Source organism: Ptychodera flava, chromosome 10 (assembly GCF_041260155.1).
Source record: "Ptychodera flava strain L36383 chromosome 10, AS_Pfla_20210202, whole genome shotgun sequence".
Taxonomy (NCBI): domain Eukaryota; kingdom Metazoa; phylum Hemichordata; class Enteropneusta; family Ptychoderidae; genus Ptychodera; species Ptychodera flava.
In genome coordinates, this window is record NC_091937.1 from 2,011,683 (window position 1) to 2,033,335 (window position 21,653).

At 34.5% G+C, this 21,653-nt stretch overlaps 1 protein-coding gene across 1 annotated transcript in view; it reads right to left on the bottom strand.

Moving 5' to 3' along the window:
• Positions 1-2,266: 2,266 nt before the first annotated feature.
• The window catches only part of LOC139141723 (ribosomal protein S6 kinase 2 beta-like), a 63,079-nt gene continuing 43,692 nt past the window's right edge, over positions 2,267-21,653 (bottom strand). Inside the window, 18 exon segments of the mRNA XM_070711335.1 lie at positions 2,267-5,933; positions 6,952-7,092; positions 8,232-8,349; positions 8,650-8,726; positions 9,062-9,223; positions 10,787-10,945; positions 11,954-11,986; positions 11,989-12,120; positions 12,530-12,586; positions 13,249-13,370; positions 14,981-15,080; positions 15,488-15,641; positions 16,635-16,705; positions 18,178-18,358; positions 18,547-18,653; positions 18,870-18,949; positions 19,384-19,464; positions 20,556-20,637. Of these exon segments, the coding sequence (XP_070567436.1) occupies positions 5,808-5,933; positions 6,952-7,092; positions 8,232-8,349; positions 8,650-8,726; positions 9,062-9,223; positions 10,787-10,945; positions 11,954-11,986; positions 11,989-12,120; positions 12,530-12,586; positions 13,249-13,370; positions 14,981-15,080; positions 15,488-15,641; positions 16,635-16,705; positions 18,178-18,358; positions 18,547-18,653; positions 18,870-18,949; positions 19,384-19,464; positions 20,556-20,637 (1,983 nt within the window). The 3' untranslated portion in view covers positions 2,267-5,807.

A 21,653-nucleotide genomic window follows, 5' to 3' on the forward strand; every position in this document is an offset into this window, starting at 1 on the left:
AGTGACTGGCATAACTCCTGATTATGAAAACTTTTTAGAGCATTTCACAAGATTGTGGCAGAATTATGGCACATAATATATAATTCCTGATTGCATCCATTGTTATGACCAAACATAACATGCATACAATTTTACCGAAAATCTGGGACACCGTTTTTTCCCCAGAATACTCAATTGTTGATTTCTGTTAAAAGATCTCAAGTCGCCATAGTCCTGTAACACCTAATTTTTTTTAGGTAAAAAAACTCAAAAACGCATATTTTTGAGAGAAATGGTCACAAACATTGTGATTTCGGAAAATAAACATATTTTTCAGAATTTTGAGATATAGGGCTAACAGAAAATATATAATTTGTGGGGTCTAAAAGTGAAATTTATTGTGAAAAAGTGAGTTTAAAATAAGTATCATCTAACGTGTGTCTCTACTTTAAGACTAATTTAACAGTCAACAAACAAGATCTGGAACTGCAGCTGAATCCAGGGCAGAGATTTAACATGTGTTTAATATACAGTAATTTTGTTGCTTGCTCATGGCCCCTGCCTGTTTTCTTAGCACTATAAAGAAACTATCAGATTCAGGGCATTGTGATGGGCAGAAAAGTTGGTCTTATCACAGGCTTGAATTGGTAGTACTGTACATATGCATAAATATGAAAATATTTGTGTAAACAGCCTGTCTTCATAAACTATAATGACCTGTTTTTAGCAGAATTCAACACCATGTGCGACAAATCCTCCATATCTCAGTGAACACCATAAGACAAGATACCAGGACTCAAAATACAGCAAAAAACAGGATGGTTGAACAGTCTCATATACATTACGCTTAACTTTTTTGTACGTCCACACAAGTTCTGTAGATAACATTGTAGATAAAAAGAACCAACTCATTTGAGTGTTTGGATACGGAGGTGCCGAAATACTTATCATGTTGATGATATCTAAACAGTTTGCTGTCGGTCTATGTCAACACTCTAGGTAGACAAAACATGATACAATGAATGCAGACAGACGCTGATTAGGATTTTTTTGCGAGACACGTGGATAAACAGTGAGACTCTGAGAGGAATGAATGGAGCAGCGATTACCACATGTCAGACAGAAATGTCTTTTTAATACTGGTTTTTATTGTCATATGCAAGTGTTAATGAAAAGACTTTTAATGAAAACACTGAGTCATGGACACCACACAACATATTGGCTTTCATGAATACAGTATAAAATTTGTGCTGAAAAGTAAACATCTCGCTGCTTAGCCTGTTTTGTGTGTACAGGAAGCTAGAACTAAGGTGTTGACGGTGTCAACAATTCTAGTAATATCCAAATGCCAAGGTGTAGCTATAATATATGTTTCAATACCGAATAATGCCTTCATCACCACAACAAGAGTGAACAAGCAACAACGAAATTTTCGGCCATATCAGTTATGGCTTTTTCTGCATTTAGCTGAAACTTGTTTGTCGTCAAAGTTTTAGATCTGTGTTACTTAATACCTGTTGCCTTGACTTTGTTTCTGAATTCGCAACAGAGACTTGTCTGTTTTTACTAGTTTATTCAACATTTGAACAAATGCGAGTACACATTTTCAATGACGTTTTCATCATTATCATATTTTCAGTTAGTTCATTGAATGATTTAATATATCTGTAGTTTCACTTTTGCATTTCTTAATGCAGTAGTCACACAGAAAGAACGTTTTAGGGTGCAACATGTTATTAAAATTTTTACTGATCAAAAACTTTCCTTTGCTATAAATCTCTTCTGATTTCGATGGCACTCAATTGTTGTTGTATGGAGTGGAAAGAGGTGGCCATTTTGTTTGTTTACACTGAGTTGCCATGTCACCATATGTTACATACATGACGTTGTCAGGCCACACACTCACTATACCTGTTCAGAGGTAGACTGTGCAAAGAGTAGCATGTTTGCAAAGGTTGCTTAAAAAATTACAAGAACTGTAATGGAATAACCATGTGATAACGTTACAAGATTCAACATATTATTCTTGTGTTTAGCTACCTGAAATATCCTTGTTCCCCAGAGCACTTCAATTTTTTATGTTGGCAATATTGCATCATAAGTGGAGAGTGGCAGCTAATTTGTTTTTGTTTACTTTATTTACTATCAAATTGAAAACCCTGCTGTCATTTTCATTGTGTCAATTTGAGAGTAAAATGTATTTCTAAATGTGTGCAAATGGGACACTGTAAAGTCTTTACAGCACAGTATGTGTTAAGGAAATACTTAAATAACTCATGCCTCAGACTTAATTTTCAGGTGTACATTTTTATTAACATATTATATGTTAATGTCAATGTTACAATGACATTTTATTACCCAAATGACCATTCAGTAGTAAATCCAGTGCTATTTGGTACAATGATGTTAATGTACACCACACACTATCTTGTACCATTACTCTAGTTCCTTCCTGACAAAAACTAGTGAGAAAAATAACAACAATGGTTCGTCTTTGAAATTTTTACAAAAGATAAAAGAGGTCTGTTTTTAGTGGCATAACTGATTCAATCACTGTTAAGTTCAATGTTAGATAGAAAAAACTTGGCTTCACTATCAACTGTACATGATGCCACAAGAATGATAAGTATCTTTGTTGTGGGCACATTTGCCTTACTGTTTCCTTTACTTAATGGTTTAAAAGTTTTATCAATTGTTCCCTTCTATCATGTTCTCAGGAATGGAATGCTCCAAAATGATTATCTATTTTACAGGCAACAGCTTTGCTGATTGGTTTAATATATGGAAGAAAACTACAGCAAAGCAGTCTGGGCTATTGGACTTGGCTCACATGTATTACACTTTCATGGGTTCTTCCTCTGCAAGGATATATGTCAGGAGAATGATATATATCCATACGCTGCAAAAATGATCTTATCTGCATATTATGTCAGATGTCAATACATTATCATAGCTTTTCTGAGTTACTGACCTCCATTATGCCCAATCTGTGGCAAACAATCAGAATTCATGGATCAAAGTCACAGTTCTCTTGAAACTCTTTCACCATGCTGTGAAGACACTGTTGATTTATTCAATATTATCATAATCTTTAAAGGAAAGCTTGCAGCATTTTCTGGGCAGAATGTCTTCAAAGAAAATCTTGCCAACCAAGATTAATATATTCAATAAAATCGGCTGTTCAATATATTGATATTTGCTTTCAAAGTATTGATATGATTCACCACATCATTTTCAACTCTAAATCAACTATCAGCATGTCCTTGTTATCATGAAAAACCAACATAAAGTGATTTGAAATTTCACACAGCAGTTGGAATCTCTAAAGCCAATGAGCAGAGGTACAATTTTATCAAGGTTTTCCTGGTCCTAAACAAATTCACACATTGTTGAGGTACAGTTTAGTGACAGTGAGTTGTACAAAAGAATACTACCAAGGGTTGTCTTAACAAGACTGAAATTATTGGCTTAATTTTATCTCCCTTGGAGAATGTGTGCGATTACAATTGATCAACTTAACTGCCTCTGTCTTATGTGTATACCTTCCCTTTGTCACTAATAAGGTTCAAATAATGCTTTGGAAACTCTTGGTACAATCATGAAAAAAAGCAGCTTTCATGATGCTTGCTAAAAAATAAAAGTTTGTGTTCTAGAATTGTGTTTTTGTATAAAGCTGCCAAGTAACTGCATAATGAAATGTTCTAAAATGGAGTCATGTCTTTGGCTTGATGCATACGTCAAGGCAATAGCAGTATACAAACCAATAAAGAATGACAGTATGGACAGTCAATAGCACTGGCACCAAGTACTAGTTTCTCTAAAGCTCTGTCATTTTGTTACTGTCAAATAAATACAGGACATATTTTTGACCAAGTCAGAACAAATCATTAATTTAAAATTGTTCACACTGTCTTTGCTACTAAGAAATGATAAACACATTATCTATGATCATTTCAGAGCATCAGTACGACTCTTAAGATACTAAGTTGATGCAAATATTGCTGTTTTGTCATTTGCATACTTGAATACATTACATGTCCCTTGGACAAAATTTCTCGTCTTGTTTGACTTAAAAATCAGAACTTACTTTGCTTTCTTTCATTATCAATCAAAATATCTTTGTTGTGCTGGGTTGGATTTTCCAAGTATTTACCTGTAAAAGCACTGGAACAAAGATTAACACTTACTTCACTCAATTTATACTCTGTGTAAGCTTTAAGTTTAGATATGAAGAGAGCATAGCTCTATTGCCTGCTGGTTTCTGAGATATCATTGATATATTTAGATACAATGTTAACTGTGATGAATTTTAAGCAAGTTATATACATTCATGAAGCGTTTCTTTTGGTCTAACTTTTTGAGATTACCGGTAATACTAAACTGGTGGACAAAAAACTTGAAAAAGGATAAATGATATGAGATACTGAGCAATACCTTAGTACTCTAGTTCCTGAATTTGCAACAAACCATCAGAACCCAAGTGATCTCACAATGTTGTTCTATATTTTTCTTTCCTTTTGAAACATGAAATACAATAAGTTTACAAATCATTCTCTCTAACCAGGCAAGCACATTACCTTTAACATCTAAGCTAAAAACCTCAGCTATGACCAATTTAAGCTCCCTGACATGAAAATGATTTCACAATGGAAGACTTCAAAAACCAAACTTTATTTCCAAGCTGAAATCAATTAGGTTTTCAGTTAAGCACAACTTTTTTATTTGGAATTGAGAGCTGCTTCAGTCTTAGTTACTGTTATTCTAAATCAAAAAATACATGGAAACACAGGAAGAGTAGGAGAAGCAAACAGTTAGTTAAAATGAGATTTCTATTCAGGATTGCCTCTGCGATTGGCATTTATAAAATTTAATTTACTCACAACCAATGGAACTATCAGAAAATACTGAGATAGTACAGAATGCATTGTATGTCAAACAATATCACAGAAATGAAATAAAAAGCTTTGTGATCGTAATTTTCTTTGGATTTTTATATGAATTGCAACATGGTTTTGATATCTTATCATTATTTACAACAGTCTAAGTTCATCTTCCTTTGCTACACAATAACATTGTACATCTTGGCAATGATTTGTATCGGCACAATTAACTATTCAATTCTTCTACAACCCTAACCCTGACAGAATTTTGAAAAATGGTTTCAACTTCTGCAGTTTGTTCTACCATTCTCTAATTGTAGATGTTTATGTCTGAACTCGGTGGCGGTAATTTTTCTGTATCACTTGCATCATTTCCATGTGAGAAAACTTGTGTACAAGAATTTATTTGACGTTGGCAGTTAGCAAATGTTTAAAATCAACAAGATCACATCATTACATGATGGAGCGAAATTTCATTTTTTGGAGTGTTTCATTTAATCACAATTTTATGATTTTCAGCTGGGATTTATCATTTCCCACTCCTTCTCAATGCATTTCATTTATTCATTCAATGTACCTTATCTTTTGAGGACAATGTGAATATTTTGTTCTGGAAAATTTAACAAATATGTGAGTAATATACCAATAAGTGCTTGGCACTTTCATCAAAATGTTGTTTTTGCAAGTGAAATAATTGGTGTAAGATTTCTTACTATACCACATTCTTTGAACCTATTTTCTGAAAAAAAAACTTTCAATACCATCTTTCCATTACCTTCAAATGCATTATGGGAAGATCTTATTCAAATTCTCAAGGGGATCTATACATCATCCTGTTTATAGATCACGGTTAACATGCAATATATTCATGATCATGTTCTTTATTTTGTCTTCAAGCAAAAAATTCAGGTAGTTCAAGAATAACACATGTACCACAGCTGGAATCTTTTACACATTGGTTGAGCTTAGTTTCTTGATTTTCCTCCTTTGTGCCAAGGTAGATGCAGTGACTGGCTCTAGAGGGCGCTGTGGAGGTGACTGTTGGATGGCTGTGTATGTTGCTCTCATTGCTCCCTGAATAAAATTAATTTTATACAAGATGTGAGAATCTTACATGCACAAATGATGTAAGTGTATATCTCAAAAAAATACAAGTACAAAGAGTCTGCTACATGCATCAGTTACTGAACACAGATGATGTATTACTTTTGAAGTCCATAACAGTGAATACCAATCATTTTACATTATACCAGTATTTGATGGCAAAAAAGACAGTGATCAAATTCATTGGGATGCAAAACTTAACACTAAAATCATAATATACCACAGTTGTACCCAATCCAAATGGCTCTAAACATTTATTAATATTCCAAAAAGATATTGCTGATCAGTAAACTTGAGGAAGTTATTGTATGTGAAGGGAATTAAGATCTATCTATTGAAATAAATAAAATGAGGTACATTAATTAGAGTAAATCTCTTTCTATTTTTCAAAATGGTTCATACCGATTTTTTTTATTATTTGTAACATTGTCTGCAACTGCAAGTCTTACAGTCACTTGTGTGTGTACAGCAATACATGTAAACTGTGTGGAACCTTGGTAAACTGTATTTATTCATATTTCAGAACCAGTTTTATTCATGTCGGTCAGAGACACAACTATTAAACATTTCACTGAAGAATTTCAATGTACTGTCATAATATATTAGCAGTAAACCATCCGACTGCTATCTATACCACATAGTTTTGACTCATGTAAACTGGTAAAATAGTAACTGGTCAAATATTGTTGGTACAGTATACCATTACTGGGATGGTTTATTGCTAAGCTTTCACATAGGTTCCTCTTCTACAGACCAATCACACCATGTAATCTTGCCAGCAAACTTTCAGGCAGTGTCTCCACACATTGTTGCCTGGGATATTAAATTTTTGTTATTGTGATCAACTATCAAATTGAATGTTGACATTCAGTTTGAGCAGAAGACTGAAAGACTGAAGATTTGATTTTCAAGTGAAGGTCAGTAGTGGCATATAGTAGAAAACTGTAATTTTCAGCTGAATAGTGTTGTAGAAAGTGCAGCAACATACCTTAATAGCTTTTGCATCACTACGAATCTCAAGTTTGTTCTGAGGTAAATTGTCTTTACTAGAAAACCATGCATGAGTCAGCACTTGTCCTGTCGAGGGTCTCTGAGATGGATCAACATGTAACATACGCCTCACCAGGTCCTGTACAAAGACAACATATCAACATGTAACATACGTCTCATCAAATCATGTACAAAGACAACATATCAACATGTAACATACGTCTCATCAAATCATGTACAAAGACAACATATCAACATGTAACATACGTCTCATCAAATCATGTACAAAGACAACATATCAACATGTAACATACGTCTCATCAAATCATGTACAAAGACAACATATCAACATGTAACATACGCCTAACCAGGTCCTGTACAAAGACAACATATCAACATGTAACATACGTCTCATCAAATCATGTACAAAGACAACATATCAACATGTAACATACGTCTCATCAAATCATGTACAAAGACAACATATCAACATGTAACATACGTCTCATCAAATCATGTACAAAGACAACATATCAACATGTAACATACGCCTAACCAGGTCCTGTACAAAGACAACATATCAACATGTAACATACGCCTAACCAGGTCCTGTACAAAGACAACATATCAACATGTAACATACGCCTAACCAGGTCCTGTACAAAGACAACATATCAACATGTAACATACGTCTCATCAAATCATGTACAAAGACAACATATCAACATGTAACATACGCCTAACCAGGTCCTGTACAAAGACACATATCAACATGTAACATACGCCTCATCAAATCATGTACAAAGACAACATATCAACATGTAACATACGTCTCATCAAATCATGTACAAAGACAACATATCAGCTCTAGTATAATTTCACAATAATTCCAACTCTGAATGAATCAATTTCAGGAATCACTTCTCAATCTTGTGTGATTTTACTTGTGTAATTCTAAAGACAGTTTGAAAATGACATGAAGTTAAAGCTTGAGAATACATGATGGTTGATTGCCATCCCAATGATAGTTTCTCTAAAAGTGTTTACAATTTTCATTTTATTTTGTGAGACGCTATCTAACAAATGACATATTTCTACACAAATGTGTAATAAAAAACACTTTCCTGTAACTGTCAAAGTACCCCTGTGCTGACAATTATTATAGATACTATCTTACCTTTGCCATAGCAAACATTCAAAACATTCTTAACTTTGCCCTCACATTCATTGTAGACATGTCTCACCTTTGACTCATGTTCATTTAAAATATTGTCTTACCTTTGCCATAGGTGAAATATGATCCCAATTGCCACCCTGCATACGGAACTTTCCTTCTCCAATCCTCGCTAAGATGGCTTTTGGTGTGTCTTCAGGTCCATGGGCAAAAGGTGTATATCTGTTTCAGTAGAAAAGAATTATGCAGCTTAAGTATTTGATATTTACAAATTTCAAATTAAAATTAAGAATCCAGCTCCTGTTTACTGCATTGTTTTATTTTCATTTCAATATCTTATTTTCAAATCCACATATTTCTTTCTGGCAATCAAGTAGAGCTCACAACACAATTTATAGTCCTTGAATTCTTTTCATTACCAAACTGATATCAAAAAACACACACAGTCAGAGAAGTAGAGATTTTGCTGTGAATCTTCATTAATGTCATAACCATTGCAACATGTCCTGTGATGATACATACCCTGCTAACATTGTATAGAGTAAAACTCCTAAACTCCATATATCACAGGCAGCATCATAACCTTGCTTCTTTAGTACCTGCAAAATAGACAAGTCAACACGCAATGCTATATCACTCATGTACCAATGAATTTAATGATAAACTATAGAGGGCTTCCTTCAGCAACTTGATTCTCTTACAACAAAGTAAAATTTGTCAAACTCAAAGAGCAGTGTGTTCTGTATGCCCAGCAGACACTTGAAAACTCTCTGAGATACAAGAAAGTTGTGATGTAATTCCTGTTGACATACAGCTGACATAGGCAAATAGAATGTTAGACATACAGCTCATTATCTTGTCAACTACCTATCATAGCATTCTGTATATTCACTGTATCATTGCCATAAGACAGAAACACAAGGACAGTACTAACCTCTGGCGCGACAAAGTTGGCTGTGTAACAAGGTGTCATAAGGAGTCCATTATCTGCTCTCAACTGTTTAGCAAATCCAAAATCCGCTATCCGAAGGGATTCGCTTGATCCATTTTCATGTGCATACAAGATATTGCTTGGTTTCAAATCTCGATGTACAACCTGTAACAATACAATACCACTGTAACAGATACCCATGATTGCTTCAATATCCATGGATATTGCTGCTTTCATAGACCTTGTATAGAGGCAGCAGAGTACAAGACAGTAGCAGATATGAAACTCTTACAACTGCTCTGTTATTGACTTTGCAAAACCTAACTTGTGAATTTCCTCAATAGAAAACACAATATGAGGTTATTACAAATATACTTGAAAAGACACATGAGGGCATTATTGCAGCACTAATGTCCAAGTGCATCCTTTGTGGGATTTTCAAGATGACCGTATCATAATGTACATCTGACATTTGTGAATGGGGTGTCAAACAGGCAGAGTTGTCATAGTTTTTGTGTAATGTCACAAGAGTTTTTATCAAAATTTACTGTACAAGTAGGGAATGCTATATATGATACTCTCTGACAGTCTGTGCAACTACATGTATAGACTGCAAAGAATATTCTGGCAATTGTCCAATGGGTCCCTTGAAATAGTCCAAAAGTGTGGGCACGGAGGCACTCGCAAAATGCAATGTGCTTTTGGGCACCTAGAAACAGTCTAAATTACAGAATGCATGTTCCACATAACTTTTATAAATAGGACACACAAACTTCTATTGTCCTCGATGGCAGATGTATAATAATGGAACTTACATGACGTCATAGTGTGAAATACGGTAAATGTACAACGGTGCTAGGTGCTAGGAAGCTATGTTCTCATTGTTAGGAAATTAATGTGAGGCAAAATTCATTCAATTCAATTCAATTCAATTCTATTAGTATTTTGACATCAAAGACCATGGTATGTTACAATGTAAGTTTGTAAGGTCTGCCATTGTCATTGTATTTACATATCAACGCCCAAGGTTTTGTATCACTAAAATATGAGTTTATGAATTATCTTGTACCTTTGTGTATTTTCATATAATATTGTGGTGACTGCTTTTCAAATTACCAATTGTGTTAAAAAACCTTCACAGGTCAAGTACTGTACCTTGAATCATAAATCAATCAAATCAAACTCTTAACCTGAAAACACTATACAACAAATATAACATTTCACTGGGCAATTAGTTTGATATTTTTATAATGCAATGTTTGCTATGTCTGACTTGTAATGTATTTTCTAAAATATATTTTATCAATGGAAAATTTTATTTATGATGAAGGCACACCCACCAACAAACTTACCAGCGATAGTGATTTACATGGTAACATACCATGGTCTTTGAAAACTGTCAAGGCTAAAATGTCAAATACTAATGTCTGTAAGTTAAATTTTCAGTCCAGACACAAATCATTACTACATTATATTTGTATCAAACTGACAGACACCAGTTCTGTCTGAGCGACAATTACTTTCTAAAGTAAACTGTAGTCCCTATGTTAATTTTGGAAACCGTCATATGGTATTCATATGTAGAATGAGGGCATCATATATATTTGTAGCATGAACTTTTTTTAAAAACTAACACTGAAAACAAATAAATATGATAAGTCATTGACTAACACTGATCTCTGTTTACACTGATTTCAGTTTCAGTTTGTTATTTTCAATCTAACTTACCCCTTGCTGATGAAGATAATCAACAGTTCTACAGATTGTCTGCATGACTTCACAAGCTTCTCTCTCTGACAATGATTTCTGTCGCAGGATTTTGTCTAAGAGTTCACCACCTTTCATTAAGTCTGTTACCAGATACATACAACTACCATCATCATATACCTAGAACACAGTACGGGGAAGATTGCAGTGAGCACTAGAAAAAGTAACAATCTAAATACCTTTGTCGCAAAAAAACCACTTAGCAACATAATGTGACAATAGAATCATGACTATCAGCATATCTGACCATTTCAAAGTAAATTTTTCCAATATAACATATTAAAACAATTTACCATGAGATATTGATTTGTTTTGTTAAATTCATAACAGAGAACCTCACAAACCCTTGTCCTGCTAAGTTCATATTTCACTGTCAGTTAAGGTTGGCTAAACCAGCAAGGCACATCATGTCGCATATGTTACATTTTAACAAAGATTTTAATATTTGAAGGTTCTTGAAAACACTAGAACCTGTAAATATGATTTTTACTGACTTAACACGTTGTAACATACCATCAATGAAGGTGAAAATATGTATAGGTTTTTGTTCAATATACTTTTTACCAACTTGGCAGATTGGGAAATAACAGACCTGGCAGGATAACGGTTATGAATGACACAAAAATTCCTGCAGAATAATATCAAGACAACTGTAAGGCTATAGAGTGAATGTTGGTGAGTTAAAGCAGTCAGATGACATGCCATTTTTTCTTCAAGTACTTGGTGAGTATATGAAGTCATCTCACCAAAGTGTACATATATCAATGTACTTTCTTTGAAAAATTATTATGGGTGGTTTGGACACTCAATATCAAGCAAATCTTCACAAAATTGACAGTGCTTATATTTATATCAACTACGATTTAAATTGGAATAAATGAAAAGTTTGAATAATTGCAATTGGCTACTAAAACAGATTGATACAAATATACTACAAATGTTCTTAACTCTTTCTATTTAAAACATGTACAACTTTGCACTCAGTATCAGGTTGAAACAAAGCTACAATGCTTTTTCCACCATTGAATGTCACTGTAATGTAGAACAATGCAATAATTTCCTTACTAAAATAAGACACATTCTTCTCATTGAGAGAACATCTTAATGAAACAAAGATAAAAGACTTACATCTCGAAGAGTTATGATATGTGGATGATAATTTGATATCGAAGTAAGATTTCCATTTCTTCTTGGACATCTTTTTTACTTTTGTCAACAATTTTCACTGCATACTCTTGACCTGTTGTTTTGTGTACACATTTCTTGCATACAGAGTAAGAACCTCTGCCAATTTCCTTAGTTGGAAAGACAACAACATAGCATTACAAACCTTAGTCTTTTCATTTCTTGTGATTAATAAACCTTGTCTAACATTGTAGATGATTTTACTTTGCATTAAGTAATGATTGACTGCTAAAATGCATGTTTTGAATGGGATTTCTGTGTCTATTGACCACAAACAGTTATTTCACAATTTTCCTCTAACAGTAAGAATAATCAGTTCATTTAAAAGAATATATGTCAAGATAGGTAGGTCAAGATGTTAGGTCTTCTAATAGACAACCATGCTATCAATTCATGGAAAATTATGCAACATTTTACACAAAAATGAACAAAATGCATGAGTTTTGTCAAAGACATCATTGAACAGCAAGTAATGATGTACATGATAATATGGTTGTCATAGAAATAAATGGTTTGTACCTCCTTAACATCATACTCATCATAAAACGTTGATGTCCTCTTCCCTTGAACAACAGTCTGAAAGAAAATTACAAAAGTCATGGGCTATCAGTCTTCAAAACAAAATATAATAAGGTGTAGCCCGAAGGGTTTCTAATTTGCAGTAATTTTCATTGATAGAGTCAACTACAGTAACACATCAATTTAGAATTATTGACATGGCCACTTTAACATGTTAACATAATAGCTGCCATGACACTGATGTAAATCAATATCAAATATCTTGTATGTGTTGTGACAAATATATGTTTCATACATACATGTATGGGCAGAGTCACAGAAAATACATCAACTGAATGTGGGTTTTTGTCATTTTTTCGGGTTGTTGTTGTTGATAAGACTTGTAAAATTTTGCTGTAGTGTGACTTGTGTATTTTGATATTTTTTTAGAATTATACACCTCTTGTAATTTGACCTCAGGGTCACCATTTGGAGGTGAAATAAACCATGATTATTATAAAATATCAAACATGAAAGGTGGACATCAAAAGAAATAATCCAACAAGGGAAATTTCTAGATATATTATGTGATGATACTTTTCACATGTTTTGATTTCAAATTCTGTATTTGTATTTGAGACAAAGAAAGTAAAGGTTTGAGTATTATTGGCCAGTGAGTTTACAAATACACTGACTGACCTTTGGTGGGGTAACCAATGAGTTTACAGACACTGACTAACCTTTGGTGGGATAACATTGGTTTCCATCTTTTCCTTTTCTTCACTGAGTAAAACTGGTGCAATAAAACTGAAACCTCTGAATAGTTGATGAGCCCCTGCACTGGCTGGAATGCCTGGTGAATCTGAAAACATCATCACCACAATTCATCACTGGCATGTATTCACACATATTCAAATTTTGCTTTCTAATTTCTGCTTATAGGCATTCAAAACAATGTTGAATATTAACTTGTTTGTGCAATATCATGTAAGGCAAGCAGCAGCTATAGCTAGAGTATTCTGCTATTTGGAACACAAACATGGATACACTCAGGAACATGATACAAGCATTGCATTGAATTGCATAGCATTGCATTGCATAGCATAGCATTGAATTGCATTGCATTGCATTGCATTGCATTGCATAGCATTGCATTGCATAGCATGCATTGCATAGCATAGCATTGCATTGCATAGCATAGCATTGCATTGCATAGCATTGCATTGCATTGCATAGCATAGCATAGCATAGCATTGCATAGCATAGCATTGCATTGCATAGCATAGCATTGCATTGCATAGCATTGCATTGCATAGCATTGCATAGCATTGCATAGCATTGCATAGCATTGCATTGCATAGCATTGCATTGCATTGCATTGCATAGCATTGCATTGCATAGCATTGCATTGCATTGCATAGCATTGCATAGCATAGCATTGCATTGCATAGCATAGCATTGCATTGTATAGCATTGCATTGCATTGCATAGCATAGCAAAGCATAGCATGGCATTGCATTGCATTGCATAGCATAGCATTGCATTGCATTGCATTGCATAGCATTGCATAGCATAGCATGGCATTGCATAGCATTGCATTGCATAGCATTGCATAGCATTGCATTGCATTGCATTGCATAGCATTGCATTGCATAGCATTGCATTGCATTGCATAGCATTGCATTGCATAGCATTGCATTGCATTGCATAGCATTGCATTGCATAGCATTGCATTGCATAGCATTGCATAGCATAGCATTGCATAGCATAGCATTGCATTGCATAGCATTGCATTGCATTGCATAGCATAGCATTGCATAGCATTGCATTGCATTGCATAGCATTGCATTGCATAGCATTGCATTGCATAGCATTGCATAGCATTGCATAGCATAGCATTGCATAGCATTGCATTGCATAGCATTGCATTGCATAGCATTGCATTGCATTGCATTGCATAGCATTGCATTGCATAGCATTGCATTGCATAGCATTGCATTGCATTGCATAGCATTGCATAGCATTGCATTGCATAGCATTGCATAGCATTGCATTGCATAGCATTGCATAGCATAACATTGTAATTAAAGCATTGCATTGCATAGCATTGCATTGCATAGCATAGCATTGCATTGCAATGCATTGCATTACATTGCATTGCATTGTATTGCATTGCATAGCATTGCATAGCATTGCATTGCATAGCATAGCATTGCATTGCATAGCATTGCATTGCATAGCATTGCATTGCATAGCATTGCATAGCATTGCATTGCATTGCATTGCATAGCATTGCATTGCATAGCATTGCATTGAATTGCATTGCATTGCATTGCATTGCATTGCATTGCATTGGTACTGAAGAAAATACTGAGCTTGTTCTATGTTGACAAGTGCATGGCATCGCTTATCACATTTTCCCTACTGCTAAATTTTCATCCTTACATTAAGTTTGGATTTTTCAACACTTACCCCTTGGTGTTTTTGACGTAAATTCTGTATCAAAATAGAATGCATCATCTTTACCACAGGCTGGTTTAAATGGTGGCGAAATTTCCCTCTTAAGTAATTTCTGATGAAAATCAAATAAACACATCGGTAATTTTGACATGGTAGACATAAAAATTGAGGAAAAAAGGATGAAAAAATGAAAACTATGAAAACAAGAAAAATATCAAAAATTGAATGTAAATGCAGACTGTGTTTTATCACTCAATACATTGTATCTTATTCAAGTATCAATAATCTACTGGCATTCTTCACTTTAAATTCTGTACATGACATGTCTAGACCTGACTGATTGATGAAAACCATAATACAGAATTGTCATTTCAATTCTGTTGAGTAATTATGGCATATCTGAGGTCAATTTATGCTAGAATTCAACATTTGAATTGTTGAGCAATGATCAGTAGTTTGTTGATGGCCAGACATATAGTATTTGTTACACTCTTAACTAGAAATTTTCACTTCACTGACCTCCCAGTCTATTGTTTTGAAGAATGGATGCCTTTTGATATCGTCAATTCCATTCTCTCCAGAACCTAGTCTGTTTGCTGGATTTCTCTTGAATAACTGCCTGAGAAGACTTTGTGCCTCGGGACTTAGAAACTGTGGCATCCCAAGCTTGGCTCTGTGTACAAACATAATACAATCATTTACTTCCGAGAACTTCAAACATTGCTTGCATACATATTTACTTGTGTGTTGCTTGTGACAGTGCAAATATTTGGCAAATTTTCCTCAATGTTATCGCCATTTTATCATCCAGCAAATTAATGAGTAGCATATTTGACATGAATCAAGGTTTCCATGAGTTATTAAACTTTTGGTGATTATTTTTCAGAAATTTGTATTATTTGATATTCAATGTCAGAAACCTTAAAAACTGTGCAACATAAAGGAAACATTTAAAGCATTAAACTTCTACCAGATGCATAATATAAGACATGACTACATACTCAATGTTTATCTGCAGATTAAGTGTTATCGGTGAAACTATGTAAAATACAGTGTGTCAGCATATCAAATCTGAACCACAATGCAACAATGCAAATACATGTATATGCCATGTAAACTGCACATTGATACTGACAATTTTTTTCCACTGTGGTTTCACACTACGTAAGTTTATATGTACAATTAGTAATTTTCAGTTTTTGATCTGAAGGGATCTGGTTGTAGTTCATGGAACTGTGATAGTTTAGATTCTTCAGACAGACACAAGTAGAGATGGATGTTATTGATATCAAAGACAGAACAGACCGATAGCATGGATTAAATGTACAAATAGGGCTAAAGACTCTCTGTATTGTATTGTTGAGACATTTTTTTTTATGGAAGCATGTAGTTTGTTGTTTTCGTATTTGTCTGTTTATCTTTCAAATTGCTTTTTTTCTATGAGCTGGTTCTCGAAATAAAGGTTATTATTATTATTATTATAATAATTGTCCTCATGGTTTCATTGCTTATTCAGGCAAACCACAGACAAAATCATATCAGCAATTTGCGAAACAAAACATGATCTCATAATCACAGCTTTGAAAGATAGCAGGGTGAATATGCAGATGATCTATATGTATCATGAATTCATGGTAAGTTACTGGCTTTATCTTCTGTTACTTACTTGAGGATCATTGTCATGGTTTCCTTTCTGTGCTGACCTTGGAATGGCAGTGTTCCAGTCAACATCTCAAACTACAGAATCAAGTCAAAGAATTTACAGTCACTTCAACTGCCATCAAACCGATGAAGATGTACCATTGTACCTCAGCTGAGATTTGCTGCTGTCTGTCATCAACATGTGTTTTTACAATGTCTGAATATATTTCAGTTTCACATCAATACCAAGGACATGACCTATTGACTGCTAAATACAGTCCGGATCAGCTCCAAAATTGGAGACTCATTATGATAATGTATTCCGACATTCAGCCAATCATCGACCAGATTACATCATTAATAAAGTACAGGTCACGCTGGGTCACAAATTACCCACCAAGTGTGATCGGCAGTTTTGGTCCGCTTATTAAGCCCCGTCTTGTGAATTTCGACGAATTTCGACAGTCAACATAATCCACGTGTTCTGCAGAAGGTCATGTCCAACAAGGAGTCCGATTAGTGAACAAATATTCGAAATATTGACGATTCATTTCTACCCCCAGTTTATCGATTTCGCTCAAGTACCGAGAATCATTTTGTGGATGTTCGTCATCTCTATTAGAAATACTGTTATAAAGGTTATTTGTGTAGGTACGCGTATAACATTTTGCAAGAAAGAAGAGCAATGTCAGAGCTTTAAAACGATACCTGTTTTGTAGTTGTCAAACGCAGACTAAAAATGGTACGCGATTTTGAAAATGTGTTGACAGAGTGGCCACACAACTGTTCCCCATACGGTAGAATTTGTATCGCTGCCATCTCCGATACAAATGGGGTATTCTGAACGATCTGTGTAGGTACACGATTTATATTTCGCAGGACTTCAAGCCAGAGTCTAGGAATCACAGCGATGTATGGGGTTTGGTTGTCTTAGCAGAATAAAACTGGTACGCGATTTTGAAATTGTGTTTTGACAGAGTGGCCACACAACTGTTCGACATTATGACAGAATACGGCGCAGGAGTTCGACACAGTATGGCGTACGTAACGAAGGACGCATGTGGAGGTTGCCAGGAAATACAATTTTTACTGATGGCGCGCTGGCCACTGATTGGCTAATGAGAGGGGAAAATATTATGGTATAGCGTCTCCAATTTTGGAGCTGACCCGGACTGCTAAATAGAGTGGCAGTTATGTTTCCAGTACAATGAAGTCATTAAATTGCAGTGGTCCATCAAGTTTTCCAGCAAATACATGGATCAAAGGAAGATGAAGTTCAGTATCCTAGAAACATTTGCATAGCTGATTTCACCCTTCCATCACAATGGTTTGGCCTAAACCCATTATTATCAATGGTGAATTAGTACCTGTTTCACAGGGAATGGGGGATGGACAGGTTATGGTAAAAATCAATATGAAGTGTTACAGAAAATTTTCATCAAACAATCATACCAGCAACAGTCCATGCCAGACAATTACCTATTAAAATGTATTAACATGTACACCACACTTAATTTTGTAGTGTGCTATTGTGCTAGATTACAAGTACTAAATTATTTTGTGGTTACCATGAGAACACCAAATGACCACCAGTCTGCTGCTGTTGTGTGACCTCTTCGATTGACAACTTCCGGGGCCATATACTCAACAGTACCACAAAATGAATATGTCTTCTTGTCTTCCAAGATGGCTTCTTTGCTTAGTCCAAAATCTGTTAGGTTTATGTGACCTGTTGTGTCTAAAAGAATACTGCAGAAAAAGCAGTAAAGGCAACATGATTAGATGTCGATGTCAATTACCAATTCTTGAAAAACTGAAACCAAAGAGGGCAATACCAAAAGTACCAACTGTTAAAAGTGTTTTCTTAACTGTTTTTAATACTACTATTAGTACTAGAGGATGTATTTTGTTTTGTTTTCTAGAAGTTTTTTACTTACTTTTCTGGTTTAAGGTCCCTGTAGATAATGCCAAGTCTGTGTAAATGATCTAATGCTAAGGCTAATTCTGCAAGATAAAACTTCACATCTTCTTCGGTGAACATCACCTACAAAATGGGGAAATGATTGAATCAATCTCAGCGTATTGTACAAAGTGACTACAAGCCCGACAGCAGTGACACCACATTCTAAAGACACATTGATATATTTTTAGGCTGCAAACAAATGAAATGTTTCATATCTGTATATACGGATATCAGCTATTGACAAATAGTGAAATGTTGCTATGGTGATTGGCTTAAGGATGAAGTGTTATTACCTACCTCTTTGGAAAGTCTTGTGAAAAGATCACCACCCCTTAGGAAGTCTAATATAAGGTATAGTTTACCTTCTGTCTGAAATGCTGTAATAAATCATACACAACAATTAGACAGTTACATAACAAAAAGGAAAGACCATTACCCTGCTTCAGATATACTTATTTTGCTGCTGTATTTGCAACAGATTTGTAACACTATAAATACCTCTTTGACTTTGGCAGAATTTTTCAAACACACTTTTTTCCCCATTTTTCATTATTATTGATAGCATGCAATGATAGTTATAGTTTCATTCCCAGTGAAAGAAATTGGAACATTTTACTGTTAGTTGAGTGAATTTAACTTGGCAACTCCTGATGTAAATACATAAAGATTAAACAAGAATAATGTATCCTTTATCTGTGGAATGTAGTGGTATCTGACCACTATTGTCAAGGCTGTGATGTGAAGGGATGTTATATGAAAGGAAAAATTCTCAAGTTGATTAGCTAATACACTGGTATGAGTCTATCCTTACCATAATGCAGTTTTACGATAAAGGGATGATTAACTTCGACCAGAATATCTCTTTCCATTTTTGTTCTAACTCTGTCTCGTACTGTAAATGAAAATGAAAAGAATGGAAATTATGTCATAGTTATGTTTATTGATTTCCCAACAAAGATCATTTAATGATATCAGAATACAGTGGACTCAGTATATGCTTTAGATTGATTTGTACAACTCCCAAATTTGTCTGTTCGAAATGAACAGGATCCAAATATACACTATTTAAAGATTCTCAACAATTGCCAACACTGAGGGCAGTCACAATATTTGTGTATCATTGCTTTAAAAGTCCTTCATGAAAATCCTAATGGATCAACTGTTGTGATAGCATTTTATCTTGCTTTTAACCTTTGACCCTGTGACATTCAGTCGAATGCAATGCCACTCTAAGGAAATGCAATATTGATCAAGTATAGAGAGGAACTACTGATAGCTATCATTCTACTAACAATTGTAAATTCAGTACTCAATTTGAAACAAAAGACACCTTTTTTGATGTAATTTTAGAACAAGATTTGACTAAACAATCTCATATTTTTATTTAAATGAAAAATTTATTGCCTAGATAAAGAATGAAAATATCAATTTGTCCTTCCTTGACCTATTCCTTATTTTGTAAGATGCAAAGCAAATTTTTCCAAGTACCTTCTGTTTTGAAACTCTCATGTGATATATAGGCACAACATGCCAAGCTATTTTCCAAAACAAGGCTGGCTGAAGTTACCATGGCAATGAGACATCCAAGTACATTAATTCTGACTAGGCAGGATCGCAAAGCATAGACATACCACTCTTCATTTCTGTCATCATTTCACCTTGACCTTAGATGACCAAGGTCATGTTGAGGGTTACAGGCTGAACAACAGTGACTTGATGAAGGTCAATTCCAGAAAAACTAAAGGTCACTACACTACATAGAGTAATGATACTTATAACAATATTACTATCTTTGGGAATTTATTCCGTGGGAATTTATTATCTGTAGTAATTCACTTCAAACTCTACATTGCCAGTGGACTGAAATAGCACAATAGCAATCAATTCAGTTCTGTGTTTTTTCAAGAACAGAGCGTGTCTCTTTGCCATTCTAAACATCATTATTCTACTTCAAATAAAAGAGGAAAATTCTGATTTCTTTACCTTTGAGAGTGGCTTTCTTCAAAACTTTCATTGCATACAAAGTAGAGGCATCATTGCCACGGATTTTACGAACAAGGAAAACCTACAAAGTAAACACAAAAAGATACATGTACATCAGCTAAGTTAAGCAACCGGGAACAATATATTTTGTAATCCTGACTGTATGTGTTGTCAACTTCATTATTCCATACACTAGCACTGATCAAGTGATGAAATGTACTCTGATATCATTTTGACAGTTTGAATATCATGTATAGTACAGGCTCAGGGAACACAGACACACTAAAGATTGTGCTATAGAGTGTCAATGAAAAGAAGGCACAATAATCATTTTTCATGCAAGAACTACCACACCAAAATACCTGTATTCAAAGATAAATTGAATAAATACATATAAATCATGTTGATAGCAATTGCATGGTACTTTGTCCACACAAACATTTAATAACACTTGAACTGACCATGGTTGCAACAGAGTATCTCTTTCTGTTACTGTGCATGCAGTTGTATACATGCACTCAAGTGGATACTGGAAGGTTTTAGTTCTATTGAAACACAGGTTTAAACACACAGCACTATACATGTATGTTCTGCCACCAGATATTTGATATCTTCTCTACTGCACATTTGGAACTTGTCACTTGTACTATGAGGAGGGTCAATGGGTACATGTATATGCCATTTGACTTTAGGTTTATGAAAGATAATGAATGTTGTAAAATATGTTTACATGACTTTACCAGTAATGTAATTTGTGCTATAACTGTAACAACACAGTTTGTGATAGACATGATTATACAATTCTGGTCATCCCAAACAGATCTCCATCACTGAATATAGTGTTGTATCAATAAACAGTCATTACGTGGATGAGATGTGTTTCAATATCAGAGATGTTATGAAATACTGTAAACTCATCACAGTAGTTCCGTCATATCTGAATTAACTGACTGTCTCTGCAAATGAATCCTAGCATGAGATGGACGCCAAATGAATGGTTTAGATATGGCTTCTAAGAAAACCTCATCAGCTTTGCACAAAATTACAGATGTAATCACGACTCCATACTATATATAACCTCAGGGTACTAATTGCATA